This window comes from Rana temporaria, chromosome 12 (assembly GCF_905171775.1).
Source record: "Rana temporaria chromosome 12, aRanTem1.1, whole genome shotgun sequence".
Classification (NCBI taxonomy): Eukaryota; Metazoa; Chordata; class Amphibia; order Anura; family Ranidae; genus Rana; species Rana temporaria.
This window is the reverse complement of record NC_053500.1, coordinates 46,952,732-46,970,667: the sequence shown is the minus strand read 5'-3', so window position 1 is coordinate 46,970,667 and position 17,936 is coordinate 46,952,732. Positions and strand designations below refer to the sequence as shown.

Here is a 17,936-nt window from a genome sequence, read left to right as displayed (position 1 = left end):
TGGCCCGGTCCCATTGGGCAGCCAAATCTTCCGGGGCTGAAGTGGCTAGCAGACTACACTGCCTATAAAATGAATAGTGGCAAATTTATAAACCCCCAATGCACTTGCAAATACTGGCCTTCTACTTGCATTATCTTATATGACCTGTTCCCCTCTGCCTAAATGATCCTTATCGCTAGGCAAAAGTTACTCCCTACGGCACCATTGTATGTCAAGCAAACCCCCTAAAAACAAGTCCTGTAACTAGGCCTCCATATATAATTTCTTCTTTTATGCCTAATATATATGTTGCTGTCTCTTTTGCAGCCATACAAGATGCGGAGTGGCACTAAAGGGCTGAAAATCTTGTGCAGTGAGGACGAGCAATCTCGTACCTGTTGGCTTACTGCTATTCGACTGTTTAAGGTAAGCAAAGTTCTATTTTCTATAAATGATTAACTATACCAGCCAATGAAAGGTTGCAGGCTTATAGGATTTGCACATTATGTACACTCACCGTCCACTTCATTGGGTACACCTTGCTATTATCAGGTTGGACCCCTGTGATACATTTGCCTATATGTCTCAGTGTACTGCTCCCTGCTAGCCATGTCTGTAGAGGTAGAAAGGAATTTCATGTGTGATTCATTCCTCTGACAGGTTATTGACGTGCTAATGTCCCCTCACTATTCTAAAGGTTAATTGATCTATTGTGTTGTGTAAAGAAGATCTGTGTTTACCCTTAAAAGATGTGTATTGTATCATCAGGCTAAATGATTAGAGAAGTAGTATGTTAATTATTCTGATTGCTTCAGTGTATTAATTAACTCCCCTGATGTCTTTATCTAAAGAAATGTGTCTGCATGGTCGGCTCCGACTTGTCTCCTATAATCTGTATGGGAAACCCCACTGTGTGAGGGGGGCGTTCCTAACAGGCTGTAACCACATATAAGCTGAGTTTTTATGTCAATAAAGTGTCTTGGTTCCAGCATCCAGTCTTGACTCATGTGTGGGGAATCCTGTGATGTTCTTGTATGGAGAGGAGGGAATGCTTGACGGGGATATCATACCGATACCGTCACAATTGGTTGGTAGCAGTGGGATTTTCCCTTCTACTCTCCTTTACACCCGGATTCCAAGCAGACACTGGAAGAACTACTGGAAGTTCGTGGAAGGATTGCTAGCAACAAAACCAAGCGGGTCATCATAGCAGAATCAATGGAGCTAGACCAGGAGGACGGGATTGCAGCAACGCCAGCAGTACAAGAGATGGAGACACCAGTGATTCAGGAGGAGGAATCGCCAGCCAACAAGCTAATGAGAGAGAAGCTAGCGTGGTTCGGCCCGAACCCAACGCCGGATGTGGTGCTGAAAGTGATGGACCTGTTAGCTGAGGAGGATAAACAAATAAGGGACGCAGAACTACAGTTAAAACTGGCAGCAGTCCAACAAGCAGCCGCACCTTCTCCGAACAGTGAGTACAGCACAGCAGACGCAAGGAAGATTCCGTTTAGCGCTTTTAAAGCTTTTGATGAAAAGGACTGTGAAATTGATAACTACCTGGCGGATTTTGAGCGACAATGTAACCTGCACCGAATAGCTAGAAGAGAGTGGGTTGCAATATTGTCAGGCAAACTGTCAGGCAAAGCTTCTGATGCTTTCCGGACCGTGCCAGATCAGGATATCCATAGCTACGCCAGGGTTAAAGAAGTGCTCCTGGCTCGTTATGCGGTAACCCCAGAGTCCCACCGACAGAAGTTCAGGGACTCACGCAAAACCACGAAAGACTCTTACGCAGAATGGGCATGCCAGTTGTCCCTGTCGGCCTCTAACTGGGTTAACAGCAGCCAGGCCACCACCGCAGAGGACATTTTGCAACTAATGCTCCTGGAGCAATTTTACAATCACATCCAGACGGACGTCAAGGATTGGGTGAGAGATCGCAGGCCCATGACTCTACCAGAGGCCGCGAAGTTGGCGGATGAATATGCGGATACTCGCAAGACAAACCAGGTCACACCACGGGTACAACCCCCACAACCAACGGCGCCCTCACACCCACCAGCCGCTAGATACCAACCGCCTAACAGACCGATGACATATAGCCCTCGCTACCCACGCCAGGAGGACAACGAACAACGCTGCTTCCGGTGCAAACAGTTGGGTCACTTCAAGCAGAATTGCCCCATGAATGACAACACCAGGTCAAATTGGTCTCAACCTGGGTACCGCCCACCAGCAGCAGCCCATTGTGTAGACTCGGCTTGGGATCCCCAGGAGCTGGGTCAGGAAGAACCATTGGGCACCCCTTACGAAGCCCTCATGGTACAATCTGTTATTACGGACAACAGGGAACACCATTGTCAGCTGGTCATGGGCGACAGCCATGAGCCGGAGGGGCCTTGGAGGGAGCTGGGCAGAAAGAGGCACCGCCAGCTACCCTCCAAGAAGAAGAGGTCCTGGAAGTCATATAACCAGCGGACCTGGGAGGAGAAGAAGCGACTGGAGGAGATGGAATCGCAGCGGGCGCCCCAGATGCGGGCCGAGATGTTCGCCAAGGGCCCACCGGTGGCCCCTTACACCACCACCCAGTTCCTGATGATGAAGGACCACGTGGAAAGCCTGCAGGACATGAGCAAGCAGGATCTGATCCGTGAGTACATAGAGCTGGAGGAGTGCATAAGCCGCATGGAGGAGGAGAACAACCACCTGAGGTCACAGCGGGCTGACCCCCCCAGGCTCCATGAACTGGAGATGGAGCTGGAGAAGCTCAAAGAGGAGAACCGGCGGCTGCGGAGGGAGCAGGGGGTGGCTGACCTTATGGGGCTCTGAGTCCCCTCTCCCCCCCCGGACTCTGAGCACCAGTGCTACAGCATTTCAACAAATATAACTTTTTCTTTTTATGAATCTCCTGTGATTGTCACTTCAGAGCCATAACCTGCCCCCTCCCATAGCGGGACACCTAGATGGCGGCGCACAGACCCATTCGCTGTCTTCACACTGACTTCTGGTGACTTTGCAGATCGCACAAAGACTTGGGGACTGACCGGCGTGTGATCTGACGACCCGGTGACATACCTGAGTCTGAAGCAGTTGCCAAGGGAGGTCAGTCATGCCAAACGGAGTTAACCTCGGACTAAAAGCTCTGAACCCGTCAACCCTACTGGACCAGGAAAGGTCCAACCGGGTTTGCCGGAGCAGGGAGCAAAAGGTGGGCCATTGTGATACATTTGCCTATATGTCTTAGTGTACTGCTCCCTGCTAGCCATGTCTGTAGAGGTAGAAAGGAATTTCATGTGTGATTCATTCCTCTGACAGGTTATTGACGTGCTAATGTCCCCTCACTATTCTAAAGGTTAATTGATCTATTGTGTTGTGTAAAGAAGATCTGTGTTTACCCTTAAAAGATGTGTATTGTATCATCAGGCTAAATGATTAGAGAAGTAGTATGTTAATTATTCTGATTGCTTCAGTGTATTAATTAACTCCCCTGATGTCTTTATCTAAAGAAATGTGTCTGCATGGTCGGCTCCGACTTGTCTCCTATAATCTGTATGGGAAACCCCACTGTGTGAGGGGGGCGTTCCTAACAGGCTGTAACCACATATAAGCTGAGTTTTTATGTCAATAAAGTGTCTTGGTTCCAGCATCCAGTCTTGACTCATGTGTGGGGAATCCTGTGATGTTCTTGTATGGAGAGGAGGGAATGCTTGACGGGGATATCATACCGATACCGTCACAACCCCCTTTTGCCTTCAGAACTGCCTTCTTTTTTATTAAATGGATTTTATTCCTTTGCAGGGAAAGAAAATCTGTTATTTCCACGTGACAGGACAGGCTTTGTTTACATAGGTTACATAGGACTCTGTCCTGTGTAAATTCATGACGATCGCCAGGTGCCAGCGGTAATTCATTGGCCAGCATTTGCTGTGTTTAAACACCACATGGCCAGGTCGCCGGCAGCGCGTGCGCACGCGCGCCCTCTATGCGATAGTGTCAGATCACGTACCTAGTACGTGATCTGGCGCAGCCGACCCGCCTTGTCACCGTATATCTATGTTATATAGTCGGCAAGCGGTTAGGGAACATACAAGAACCATTGTACAGTGGAACCTCAGATTGTGGGTAACACCGTTAACGAGCGTTTCGCAATACAAGCTTTTTTTTTTTTCAAAATCCTGACTTGGTTTGCGAGTGGGGTCTCGCAAAATGAGCAGGATTCAAGCCTCTGCGGTGTGCAGTACCGCATTTGGCGGGGGGTGCCAGTGACACTCGGAGCCGTTCGGAAATACCCCGGAAACACTCAAATACTCGCAAATACTCTGTTACTGAGTGTTTCCGAGCCTTACCGAGGGTTTCCGACTGCATCCGAATGGTCTCCGAGTATTTACGAGTCTCGCTGTCACCCCCCCGCCCCACCTCTGTCCACATGCGGTATTGCATGCAATAGAAGTCAATGCAGAAAAAAATTATCTTTGTTTCCATTGACTTCAATGGGGAAACTCGCTTTCATATGCGAGTACTTTGGATTACAAGAATTCTCCTGGAATGGATTATGCTCGTAATCCAAGGTTCCACTGTACATAGGAAGCAGAAGCTTTGGAACAAATTTTGCTACGACACGTTTTGATACCATTTTCCTGCTTCAAAATCTTGGACACAGTCGTTCTTATATTCCCCAGATCAGCTTTTAGTTCTCACACTGTCCGTTGTCGATCTTTGTTGATTGCAGCCCGTACACGTTCAACCTTCTTAGGTGTTCTGCTTGTTGCAGGCTTTCTAGAACCATCTTTGAAGCATTTTTGACACACTTATTTGTGCTGCACTGATTGGTTGTCTCCTATAACCCTCCGCAGAGGAATGTTTTAGCCCAACTCAAAATGTGATGATGATTCGTTACTCTACCACACAGTACACATTTTTACTCAATGGTATCTAGTAGGGTTGTCCCGATACCGATACTAGTATCGGTATCGGGGCCGATTCCGAGTATTTGCGGGAGTACTTGTACTCCCGCAAATGCCCCCGATGCCTCATCCGATACTCCCCCCCCCCCCCCGCCGCCGCTACGCCGCACCCCTGCTGCCGCCGCCGCTTGATTAATACGGGCAGGGAACATTACAGCTTTCATCTGAATAGCTGTAGTGTTTCCCGCCGCGTATAGACACTCCTCCTTGCTCGGGTGAACTGTCCAATCCCGAGCAAGGGGGAGTGTCTATACGCCGCGAAACACTACAGCTATTCAAATGAAAGCTGTAATGTTCCCCGTCCGTATTAACCAAGCGGCGGCTCGGCAGCATGTAGGTAAGGGGGACATGGCTGCATATATGGGGGGGATAACAACAAAAACCTGGGGAATGCCCAGGGAAAAACCAAGCCTACTTACCGACCAGCTTGCAGAAAACCAATTAACCTGTCTAAAGTATGCGTTAAAAACAGGGGTTCAGTCCGCACGCATTTGCAAACGCATGCGTGAGCCACAGAGCCGCGCCAAGGCACCCTGTAATATCTGTGGTCCTAACACTAAACAATGAGCGTCCCCACAGTGGAGGCACATGCATTTTAATGGATAGACAGGGGCAGGTGGACTGAAGGGGAACCACCCCTCCTTTAAAGGTACAAGAGCACACCAAGCACCCTGCATATAGCACAATGGCTGCAAAGGTGTTGGTGCACTGATGGACCAATATAAACACCACAGGTGAAGCATAAACATGTCCACTGCCCCCGTCTATAGCTGGCCATAACAGTAAGTAGCATTGGAAGGCTAAAGCAGAGAACAACAAAAACCTGGGGAATGCCCAGGGAAAAACCAAGCCTACTTACCGACCAGCTTGCAGAAAACCAATTAACCTGTCTAAAGTATGCGTTAAAAACAGGGGTTCAGTCCGCACGCATTTGCAAACGCATGCGTGAGCCACAGAGCCGCGCCAAGGCACCCTGTAATATATGGGGGGGACATGGCTGCATATATGGGGGGGACATGGCTGGATATGGGGGGGACATTGCTACATATATGGGGGGGACATGGCTGCATATGGGGGGACATGGCTGGATATGGGGGGGACATGGCTGGATATGGGGGGACATGGCTGGATATGGGGGGACATGGCTGGATATGGGGGGACATGGCTGGATATGGGGGGGACATGGCTGCATATGGGGGGACATGGCTGCATATGGGGGGGACATGGCTGCATATATGGGGGGGACATGGCTGCATCTGTGGGGGGACATGGCTGCATTTGTGGGGGGACATGGCTGCATTTGGGGGCACATTTAAAAAAAAGTGTCGGTATTCGGTATCGGCGAGTACTTGAAAAAAAGTATCGGTACTTGTACTCGGTCCTAAAAAAGTGGTATCGGGACAACCCTAGTATCTAGCACCCTCCCTGACTAGTACAGTGAAGCCGTCATTGTTCAGGCATGTGCATTCCAGTCCACTCTCCTTTGCTTCCTGCAGGCTGAACAACAGAATTATAACAGATTTTTCCATTCACGTAAACAGTGCCGATAGACAAATTTCCCGCTGGGCTTTCAGAATACCCGAACAGCAGCTAAATTTAATTGGATGCAAATCTTGTTGTATGGAGCGGGCTGGCAGCTGCTCTATGGCTGAAAGTTTTGGATTTATACCAGACATATCATTTGGTGTTAAGATCAACATTTTTTTTTGTCTTATCCACCTTAAACGCGCCTTGAAGATTCTGAGGCCATATGGAAAAGGGTGATATGATTCGGTAAGTCTAAAATGTAATTATTTGGCCTCAACACCAAACGAGATGTCTGGTGGAAATCGAATACAGCTCACCATCCAAATAACCCCATTCCCCACAGTGGAGGCACATGCATTTTAATGGATAGACAGGGGCAGGTGGACTGAAGGGGAACCACCCCTCCTTTAAAGGTACAAGAGCACACCAAGCACCCAGCATATAGCACAATGGCTGCAAAGGTGTTGGTGCACTGATGGACCAATATAAACACCACAGGTGAAGCATAAACATGTCCACTGCCCCCGTCTATAGCTGGCCATAACAGTAAGTAGCATTGGAAGGCTAAAGCAGATAACAACAAAAACCTGGGGAATGCCCAGGGAAAAACCAAGCCTACTTACCGACCAGCTTGCAGAAAACCAATTAACCTGTCTAAAGTATGCGTTAAAAACAGGGGTTCAGTCCGCACGCATTTGCAAACGCATGCGTGAGCCACAGAGCCGCGCCAAGGCACCCTGTAATATATGGGGGGGACATGGCTGCATATATGGGGGGGACATGGCTGGATATGGGGGGGACATTGCTACATATATGGGGGGGACATGGCTGCATATGGGGGGACATGGCTGGATATGGGGGGGACATGGCTGGATATGGGGGGACATGGCTGGATATGGGGGGACATGGCTGGATATGGGGGGGACATGGCTGCATATGGGGGGACATGGCTGCATATGGGGGGGACATGGCTGCATATATGGGGGGGACATGGCTGCATCTGTGGGGGGACATGGCTGCATTTGTGGGGGGACATGGCTGCATTTGGGGGCACATTTAAAAAAAAGTGTCGGTATTCGGTATCAGCGAGTACTTGAAAAAAAGTATCGGTACTTGTACTCGGTCCTAAAAAAGTGGTATCGGGACAACCCTAGTATCTAGCACCCTCCCTGACTAGTACAGTGAAGCCGTCATTGTTCAGGCATGTGCATTCCAGTCCACTCTCCTTTGCTTCCTGCAGGCTGAACAAAAGAATTATAACAGATTTTTCCATTCACGTAAACAGTGCCAATAGACAAATTTCCCGCTGGGCTTTCAGAATACCCGAACAGCAGCTAAATTTAATTGGATGCAAATCTTGTTGTATGGAGCGGGCTGGCAGCTGCTCTATGGCTGAAAGTTTTGGATTTATACCAGACATATCATTTGGTGTTAAGATCAACATTTTTTTTTTGTCTTATCCACCTTAAACGCGCCTTGAAGATTCTGAGGCCATATGGAAAAGGGTGATATGATTCGGTAAGTCTAAAATGTAATTATTTGGCCTCAACACCAAACGAGATGTCTGGTGGAAATCGAATACAGCTCACCATCCAAATAACCCCATTCCTACAGTAAAGCACGGAGGTGGTAATATGCCGTTATGGGGTGTTTCTCTGCAGCAGGGACTGGAGCACTTGTCAGGATAGAAGGAATAATGGCTGGGGAAAAATACCATCAAATTCTTGAGGGAAATCTGCTGCCCTCTGCCAGAAAGTTGTCAATGGGAAGAATGTTTTACCTTCCAACATGACAATGACCCAAAGCACACATCAAAAATTACCACACAGTGGTTGAAGGAGAAAAAGGTGAATCTCCTTGCATGGCCTAGTCAGACCACAGACCTAAAGCCCATTGAAAATCTGTGGAATGACTTGAAGACTGCAGTCCACAATTGGTCATCAAACTTAACTGAACTTGAACAGTTCTGCAAAGAAGAGTGGGCAAATATTGCAAAGTCTAAATGGACAAAGTAGAGACATATCCCAACAGACTAAATGCTGTAATTAAAGCAAAAGGTGGTCCAACAAAATACTAACACAAGGGGGTGATCCTTTTTCCAACTCAGTGATTCTGTTTGTTTTTTTTGTTTTTTTTATTCTGACATTTTGGTGTTATATCTTTCACTTAGATGTTATACAGTAGGTTGCACTAGTAAATACAGCTGGATAAAATAAAAACGGTGTCTGTCTTAATTTCAGGCTGCAAAGCAACGAAATGTGATTATTTTTAAGGGGGTGATTCTTTTCTATATCCACTGTATGTATGAATGTGAGTTAGGGACCTAAATTTGTAAGCTCCTTGAGGACAGAGGCTAATGTTAATGTATTATATATGTGTAAAGCTCTTCATAAATCTATGGTGCTATATAGACATGTGCATTCGTTTTGTCCGAATGCATTTTTGTTCGAATTTCCGGTATTTTCATTATCGTTTTAACAAACGAAAACAAACGCACAGAATCCGAAATCCGAAAGATCCGACATAAAAAAAATGCTTTATTTTCGTTGCTACAACAGTTCGGAGATTCGACATGACAGTAACAATAGCAATCTGTGTCTATCAAACCTGTGGTTGAATGTGCCTTAGTCCAAGATTATTCTACATAGAGAGAAAAGATTCGACATTATAGAGACAGTGTTGGGGTAGACCATTCGACATGAACGACAAAGATTCGAAGAAGCAGCGAAAAACATACAAATGATGAATCTGTCATTGAAGGCTAATGGTGTCTGTCAAAAGTTCGAAGAAGATTCGACAAGCAGCTAAACTGTACGACGCAGCAATCGTACATTTCCGGTCAAATGCTCCACCTATAGGCTGTAGAAGAATTCAAATGTTGGTTGACTAGTAATAATTAATAAATATAATTATTACCAGTGTCATACAACGTTAGAATTCTTCTATAGCTTGTAGGCAGAACATTCAACCGGAAATGTACGATTGCGGCGTCGTACAGTTTAGCTGCTTGTCGAATCTTCTTCGAACATTCGACGCATACCATTAGCGTTCAATGACATTCAAACTTAATTCATTTGGATCTTTGGACAAATGCATTTTTTAACTAAATGAAATAAATAAAAACGAATTTCGGACGAAAACGAAAGATTTCAGTGTGCACATGTCTATAATACTGTAAGTATCTGTAATATATAGCCAGACTCATAGAGTGGTGGCTACAGTAAGTGGTTTTAAGCTACTTCTCCCACAAGTACATGCGGCCATAACAGATTTTGTTGTTGTTGAAAATTACAAATTCTAAACGGTGATAAACTATAACCTATTTCAGCCAATGACCTTTAAGCTTTTATTCGTTTAGAATCAGTGCAGCGGCATACTTTAATTGATTGGTTGCATAAATGACTTCATATTGAACATTATGCTTCACAGTCATTATGTTGGCATTTATTCCTTTTTGTTCTCTTTGTTTAGTATGGGGCTCAGCTTTACAAGAATTACCAGGTTTCCAGGCGCGGTCCACAACCTTGGACAGATCTAAAAAAACAGGTAATATGGTAGGGTTTTTGTTTTGAATAATTGACTGATCTCCGTGTCTGCATGTACAATTGTTTTTCTTTGGTCTATTAAAGGGGTTGTAAAGATAAATGTTTTTTCACCTTAATGCATCCTATGCATTAAGGTGAAAAAACATTCAACGGTAACGCCCCCCCCCCCCCGAACCCCCGTTTTACTTACCTGACCCTCGAAAGTCCTGTGCGCGTCCACGTGATCCTCTTCGGTTCCCAGCCTGGCCGTTGATTGGCTAGGCTGGATGAATTGATAGCAGCGCAGCCATTGGCTGGCGCTGCTGTCAATCACAGTGGATGAAACGGAGTGCCGGGGGGGCGGGGCCGAGTGATACAGTCGGCGGCTATGCCCGCCGCTGTATAACGGGAGCGCGCTCGAAAAAGCTTTCCACCATGCTCGCTCGCATGAAAGCTTTTGCGAGGAGGAGCCGAGACAGCCGCCGAGGGACCCCAGAAGACTGGATTCGGGGACACTCTGTGCAAAACGAGCTGCACAGTGGAGGTAAGTATAACATGTTTGTTATTTAGTGTTGCTTTAAAGGTTCTTGTGGTACAAACCAAGGAACCTTAGACCTCTGTAGTGTATTAATACTGTGACAATAAAAGGTATTTCACAAGCTGGTTCCACTTAGCATTTAAAAAGCCGGTGTCCTTGCATTGAATGTCCCTCTCCTGTGTAACAGATGTCAAGTAGAAACACTTTAATATCTCAAGATCCATGACAAATACGTTAACTAAACAGAAAAGCTGAACATACAACTGCAGGATAGACAATTCATAGTACAAAATATTACAAAATATGCCTACAACATGCACAAGCCAATTATCCTCTCTAGAAAAATAATCATGTACAATAGGTATGCAATATGTAAACTAAACAGTTACTCGACTTCCATTATGAAGTAATCTCCTGGAGTTCACCAACAAACTTCCTCCGAAGTTTTTTAGCACACGTCTTGCCTCTTTGTCTTCCAAAACAACTCGGTCCTTTGTCTGACCACATGCCTGTTCAAAGTTCTTCCTCCCCCTAGGGCTGGAAGATTTCTTCCAGGGAATGTCAGTCCCAACCCACTCGGAGGAGGATAATATGGATATGGAAGCACCACTCACTCTAGACGAATTAAAGCAGATCGTGGCGGGGATGTCGACTCAAAAGTCACCTGGCCCGGATTGGTTGCCCATAGAGATCCTTAACCACTTCAGCCCCGGACCATATTGCTGGTCAAAGACCGGCCACTTTTTGCGATTTGGCACTGCGTCGTTTTTAACTGACAATTGCGCGGTCGTGCGATGTGGCTGCCAAACAAAATTGGCGTCCTTTTTTTCCCACAAATAGAGCTTTCATTTGGTGGTATTTGATCACCTCTGCGGTTTTTAGTTTTTGCGCTATAAACAAAAATAGAGCGACAATTTTGAAAAAAATGAATATTTTTTACTTTTAGCTATAATGAATATCCCCCAAAAATAAATGAAAAAAAAAATTTTTTTCCTCAGTTTAGGCTGATACGTATTCTTCTACATATTTTTAGTTAAAAAAAATCGCAATACGCGTTTATTGATTGGTTTGCGCAAAAGTTATAGCGTTTACAAAATAGGGGTCGTTTTATGGCATTTTTATTATTTTTTTTTACTAGTAATGGCGGCGATCAGCGATTTTTAATCGGTACTGCGACATTAAGGCGGACACTTCGGACACTTTTGACACATTTTTGGGACCATTGGCATTTTTATAGCGATCAGTGCTATAAAAATGCATTGATTACTATAAAAATGCCACTGGCAGTGAAGGGGTTAACACTAGGGGGCGAGTAAGGTGTTAATCATGTTCCCTGGGTGTGTTCTAACTGAAGGGGGGGTGGGACTGACTTAGGGAAATGACAAATCGCTGTTCATACATTGTATGAACAGAGGATAGGTAATTTCCCCCCCTGACAGGGCCGGAGCTGTGTGTGTTTACACACACACAGCTCCCGGTTCTCGCTCTGTAGCGAGCGATCGTGGGTGCCCGGCGGTGATCGCACCCGCCGGACACGCGCGTCGGGATAGGGAGCGCGCACTTGCCCCTAGTGGCTGATTCGCGAGGTGACGTAGATCTACGTGACCTCGCACAGGGGAGCCGCCATATGACTGCGGCGGCTGGTCGGCAAGTAGTTAAGCGTTACAGGGACATATTGTTACCAGAACTCCTTAAGACACTAAATTGGGCATTGACTAATGGAAGACTCCCTACTTCAATGACTGAAACGTACTATTATTGTCCTCCATAAGGAGGGGAAGGACCAAATGGATGCTTTCTCATACCGTCCCATTTTAACTCCTATGCACTGATGCCAAGATTTTGGCCAAAGTGTTGGCAGCTCGGCTTAACTGATATATTCAAGATCTTATACACCCAGATCAATCGGGTTTTATTCCCAATAGGTCAACCAGTATTAATATTAGGAGAGTGTTCTTGAACATGCAAATCCCGACAGATAGTGTAGGTTCCAGAGCTATATTAGCCTTGGATGCTGCCAAGGCTTTTGATATTCTAGAATGGGACTATTTATGGAGGGTTTTAGAGAAATTTGGTTTTGGTCCTTTGTTTATTAGCTGGGTGAAGTTGTTATATAGTGAACCAAGAGCAACAAAAAAAAAGTTCTTCCTCCCCCTAACTTTCTCTTACATCATATCCTGTAAAGAGCTTGCTCTGCTTAGTTCATACACCTAGTCTGACTGGTTCATTTGCATATCGGTAGGGGAAGCCTTAGCTTCTTAAAATAGCACATGGTCTTAAAGTATAACAATTAACAAATAAATATGCTATAGAATCCCCTAAATATATATAGTAACCCAGCATTATAGTGTAATTCCAGGCTATACCTAATTTATCTTAAAAATGCATGCTCCCCTGTGTCAGCCAGCAGTGGCTGCAGGGGAGAAGATGGAGCACTGACAACAGATGGGCGATAGGAGCCTATGGGTGACATCACTCTCCCGGGAATTACCAACCATTGTTGAGTGCTCTCTCCGCTCCCCTGCAGCCACCATTGGCTGACACAGGGCACCATGGGACAAGACTGGAGTACATATATCTTTCTTACACAGGTTAGTCAACATGTTAGGAGGAGGGGGATTAAGATTAAGTAGTTATAGCCTGGAATTCCACTTTGAGGTTCAAGAGTATAGAGGTATAGGTAGATTCAGGTAGATTTGCCTAAACTTGCGGCGGCGTAGCTTAGCGTGTTTAGGCTACGCCGCCGTAAGTTAGCTAGGCAAGTACGTAAGTTAGCGTAGCCTAAAGCGGGCGGGCGTAAGGGCGCCTAATTCAAATGTGTGTAAGGGGGCGTGTTTTATGTTAATGGAGCTTGACCTTAAGTTTTTGACGTTTTTAAGTTTTTGACATTTCTTTTTAACTGCGCATGCGCCGGGCGCCTACATTTCCCAGTGTGCATTGCGGCTAAGTACGCCGCACGGGCCTATTGATTTCGACGTGGACGTAAACTACGTAAATCGATATCCGTGGACGACTTACGCAAACAACGTAAAAATTTCAAATCTCGAAGCGGGAACGGCGGCCATACTTTAACATTACTATTCCATCTAATAGATGGAATAACTTTAGGCCTGATAATGCCTTACGGAAACGGCGTAAATGTACTGCGGCGGCCGGGCGTACGTTCGTGAATCGGCGTATCTACTAATTTACATATTCTACGCCGACCGCAATGGAAGCGCCACCTAGCGCCCATCCGAAATATTGCAACCTAAGATAGGACGGCGCAAGCCGTCGTATCTTAGATATGTTTAAGTGTATCTCTGATTGAGAATACACTTAAACATAAGTCGGCGTAACTCTTTCTGAATCTACCTAGTAATGTCTTATAACCTCCTTCAGATAGCCCCGTACTGTAATTAAGTCCTCTAGGGGTTAATACCTTTATCAGAACTGTGCAGTGAATAAAATGAACTGTCTATATAGGATTCTGTTTTTTTTTTTCCTGGAATTGCTGTCCTTTTCAGCAGGTGACACAATTTTGCCAGCAGATAAGATATAATGTAGCTTTTGTGTAAGAGTGTACAACTCCTTTAATAACACTAATTAGTAAACCCGTTTTTGGCAGGAAAATACTATAGGCCTTTCTATGCAACCTTGAATGCCAAGCACAGCCATTCGATAAGGATAATCTCAGGATTTAATAAAACTAGCTATCCTTATTTGCCATTTGCTATTTAGCAAAACGTCCAATTCAGGGACAATTTATGATTCTTTAGAGAGTAATTACTGAAGAGTTCAGGAATATGTGGATTTAGTCAGGTCTGACCTGGCATATTTGCAGGATGGTGACAGATCTAAACTCGTACCAACTTCATTTTCAGAAAATTTCTGCAGTGAATTATTCCAAAGTGTTTGTAGTTAATTAAGACTGTTTAAACTTTGCAAACTTTGGGGCAGATCCACAGAGATCTGCACCCGCGCAGCATATCTTACCTGGCTTTAAATCGAACCCTGGAAGAATTTGCGCCGTAAGTTACGGCGGCGTAGTGTATCTTTGGCGGCGGAATTCAAATCGGCGATTAGGGGGTGTGATTCATTTAAATGAAGCGCGTCCTCGCACCGAATGAACTGCGCATGCTCCGTTTCTAAACTTACGCAAAAAAAATAAAAAAAAAATTAAAATTTCGACGCGGGAACGACAGCCATACTTAACATGGCAATTCTAACTATACACTGCAAAATAGCAGCTTTAACTATACGCCGGAAAAAGCCGACTAGAGACGACGTAAGAGAATGCGACGGCCGCGCGTATGTTCGTGGATCGTCGGAAATAGCTAATTTGCATACCCGACGCAGAAAACGATGTGAACGCCACCCAGCGGACGCCAAAGTATTGCATCTACGATCCGAAGGCGTACCAGGACGTACACCTGTCGGATCTAACCCAGATGCCGTCGTATCTTGGTTTGAGGATTCAAACCAAAGATACGACGCGGGTAATTTAAAAGTACGCCGGCGTATCAGTAGATACGCCGGCGTACTCTGTCTGTGGATCTGTCCCTTTGTGTAGCACCCTCTAGAAGTGTGCAAGAGTAAATTTGAGGTATGTTAGTGTAGGTCTTAGGGCTGGCAAAACATAGTTAGCTCAGGGCTAAGCCTGAGCTATGAATCTGGTTCAGGATTTAGTGATTCAGGGCGTGGTGATTTATCCTACAGGCTTCTCTGGTACCTCCCCATGTTTTGTGGGACATTGGAGAATGTTCCAGACATAGTGGGTGGAGGTTAGGAGAAGCTACTTGGAATATTTATGAGGGCCTCAGCCAATCCCCAGTATAGGGCTGGCAGGGGGCAGGCCACTTCATAAATAGGCATGAGTTATGCCAGGAAGGGCAGTCAGGTGAAAGATGGAGTGCTGAGGAGGCTGTCCTGGCCCTTGAGAGTGCCCCCTAGTCTGGGGGGGGGGGTGACTTTGGTCCAGGGCTTGGGTGCTGGAAGGATCCTACCAAAACAAACAGAGAAAGCCCTTCATGGAGGTACGGGAGCAAGGAGTGAGGACAGAGGGAGCAGTTCAGCGCATGTCTGGTAGAGTAAGCCTGGTGAGCTGATAAGTGTCAGTTTGGAGGACTGTGGGGAGAAGCTAGCCTATAGGGCTAGTGAAAGGGGCAGCCAGAGTTGGCAGTGCCTGAAGAGGTGGTGCTGGGATCAGTAGCCACAGGAGTGATGCAGGCTGGACATTGTAATTCTGCTACACAACCAAGGGGCCTTGGGTTCCTGCCTGTAATGAGCAATTGCTTTAGTCTGATTGAGCAATTGTCAAATATTAACAGTGTTCCTGCTGGGTTCTGCAAGCAAGTGAATGCAGGAGGAAGATGTGGAGCTGTATATAGAGACTGTATATAGGAAGAGTTGTCCCGGAAGTTACTGTGGAAGTCAAGCGGGCATCCCATACCCTCCCATCCGTATCCAAGTTATTACCCTCAATAAATAACAAAATAAAGTCATGGACTGTCCTCTGACTCTGGAGTGCCTGTGAAAATGCAGTGTGCCTGGCTGTGCAGGGTGAGGGATCCCATTTAATCTGCGGCCCTTAAGGGGTTGCTCTACATTTGGCATACAAGTAAAGCTAGCAGTACAAGGTTAGGTTTTCGTTCAAGCGTTAGTATGAAATTTTGACCAGTGCCCAGCAATGCAGCCTGACCAGTGCCCAGCAATGCAGCCTGACCAGTGCCCATCAGTGCAGCCTGATCAGTGCCCATCAATACAGCCTGATCAGTGCCCATCAACCTGGGCTCCATGCTGGTGGACAGGCGGCGATTGGGGCTTTGGGCTGACTTCAGCTGCAGTGAGCGGCGATCACCATCATCCAGTGAATGACCTTGTCTGGTGCTGCGATCCCAGCTCACTTCTGCTTTCTGCAGGTGCCCCAGTGTGTGCGGGGGGGAGTGATGGTGGCTCTAGGGGTGACATTCACCAGGTAACTTTTGAAATTGTTAGTAAAAACTTGGCTGTGCCAGTAAATTTTGGGTGTTGTGTCGGTAAACCTCAATCTGGTATGTTGGCAACACTGCTGAGATTTTTTCTGTGCGTGCAAAGGTATATTGTTCTAATTTATTCACCATAGAATATACTTTGTTACAACTTCAACAGCCGTTACATTACAGCATGCATTCAAACAACACAGTCATTACCTATTCTTTATTTACTACTGGCCACATACAAAAAAAGACTATTTTACACAATTTCCACATACTAAAAACATACCCACAATCTCCCAAAGCCATAAAAGGCAACAAGGGATCCTGGTGAAGCTTGGTCAGCAGCCCAGTCTCCCTTTGGATAAAGCCGAACATATAAATATAACATATTCATTCACATTAGCCATTTCCTGAATGTAACTTGTTTTGCTCTTCACAGCGCAGCGTGTCGGATAGCACATTGGTTCCTATGGACTTTTCGGGCTGCACAGGTCGAGTCATAGAGAATCCTCTGGAGGCATTGGCTGTGGCCTTGGAAGAGGCCCAGACCTGGAGGGTGAGTATTGAATGACACCATGAACTTTGCTTTAATTAATCATGGCTCCATAAGTGGAATTGCATGTTCGAATTAAGTTAAAATCTGTATATTTGACTGCTCTGGGGTACAGACCAGAATATACACTCACCGGCCACTTTATAAGTGTAGCCCTACCCCCGAAGGAGCTGGTGATTTAGATTTGGGCCTGCCGTTACCTTACTGTTCACCATTCTTGTCCTAGGGGTCCTTCTTGAAGAGTTAGGCCTCGTACACACGGCCGAGGAACTCGACGTGAAAAACACATCGAGTTCCTCGGCCAGTTCAGCCCTGAAGCCGCCGAGGAGCTCGGCGGGACGAGAGCTCCCATAGAACAACGAGGAAATAGAGAACATGTTCTCTATTTCCTCGCCGAGGTCCTCGTCGGCTTCCTCGGCCGAAAGTGTACACACGGCCGGGTTTCTCGGCAGAATTCAGCCAGAAACTCGGTCGGAAGCTGAATTCTGCCGAGGAAACTGGTCGTGTGTACGAGGCCTTAGAAAATGTTCGCACCAACACTTTGTTTCTTTTTCTTCAAAAGTTTTATTAACAAGTAGACATGTGCACTGCCAAAAAATCAGTTTTTTTTTTTCGTTCATGTTATTTTCGTTTTTTTTATTTTTTGGGAAATTCGAAAAATCCGTATTTTTTTTTCGTTTTTGTTTTATTCGTTTTTTTTTGGGGGGGAAATTCAGAAAATTCATATTTTTTTCGTTTTATTCGTTTTTTTTGCATTTTTCGAAAGTTCGGGAAATTCGAAAATTCAGAATTTTCTGATTTCCGAAAAAGCAAAAAACAAATAAAACAGAAAAAACTAATTTTCCGAATTTCCGGAAAAAAAGAATGAAACGAAAAAAACTAATTTTCGGA

General features: G+C 45.7%; 1 protein-coding gene across 6 annotated transcripts in view; it reads left to right on the top strand.

Annotated features, from left to right (window-relative positions):
- The window catches only part of GRB7 (growth factor receptor bound protein 7), a 252,688-nt gene that overhangs the window by 210,875 nt on the left and 23,877 nt on the right, over positions 1 to 17,936 (top strand). For all 6 annotated transcript variants that reach the window (XM_040330150.1, XM_040330145.1, XM_040330146.1 and 3 more), the window contains 3 exons: positions 307 to 405; positions 9,945 to 10,019; positions 16,932 to 17,048. In XM_040330150.1, the coding sequence (XP_040186084.1) occupies positions 307 to 405; positions 9,945 to 10,019; positions 16,932 to 17,048 (291 nt within the window). The remainder of the gene's footprint in view (positions 1 to 306; positions 406 to 9,944; positions 10,020 to 16,931; positions 17,049 to 17,936) is intronic.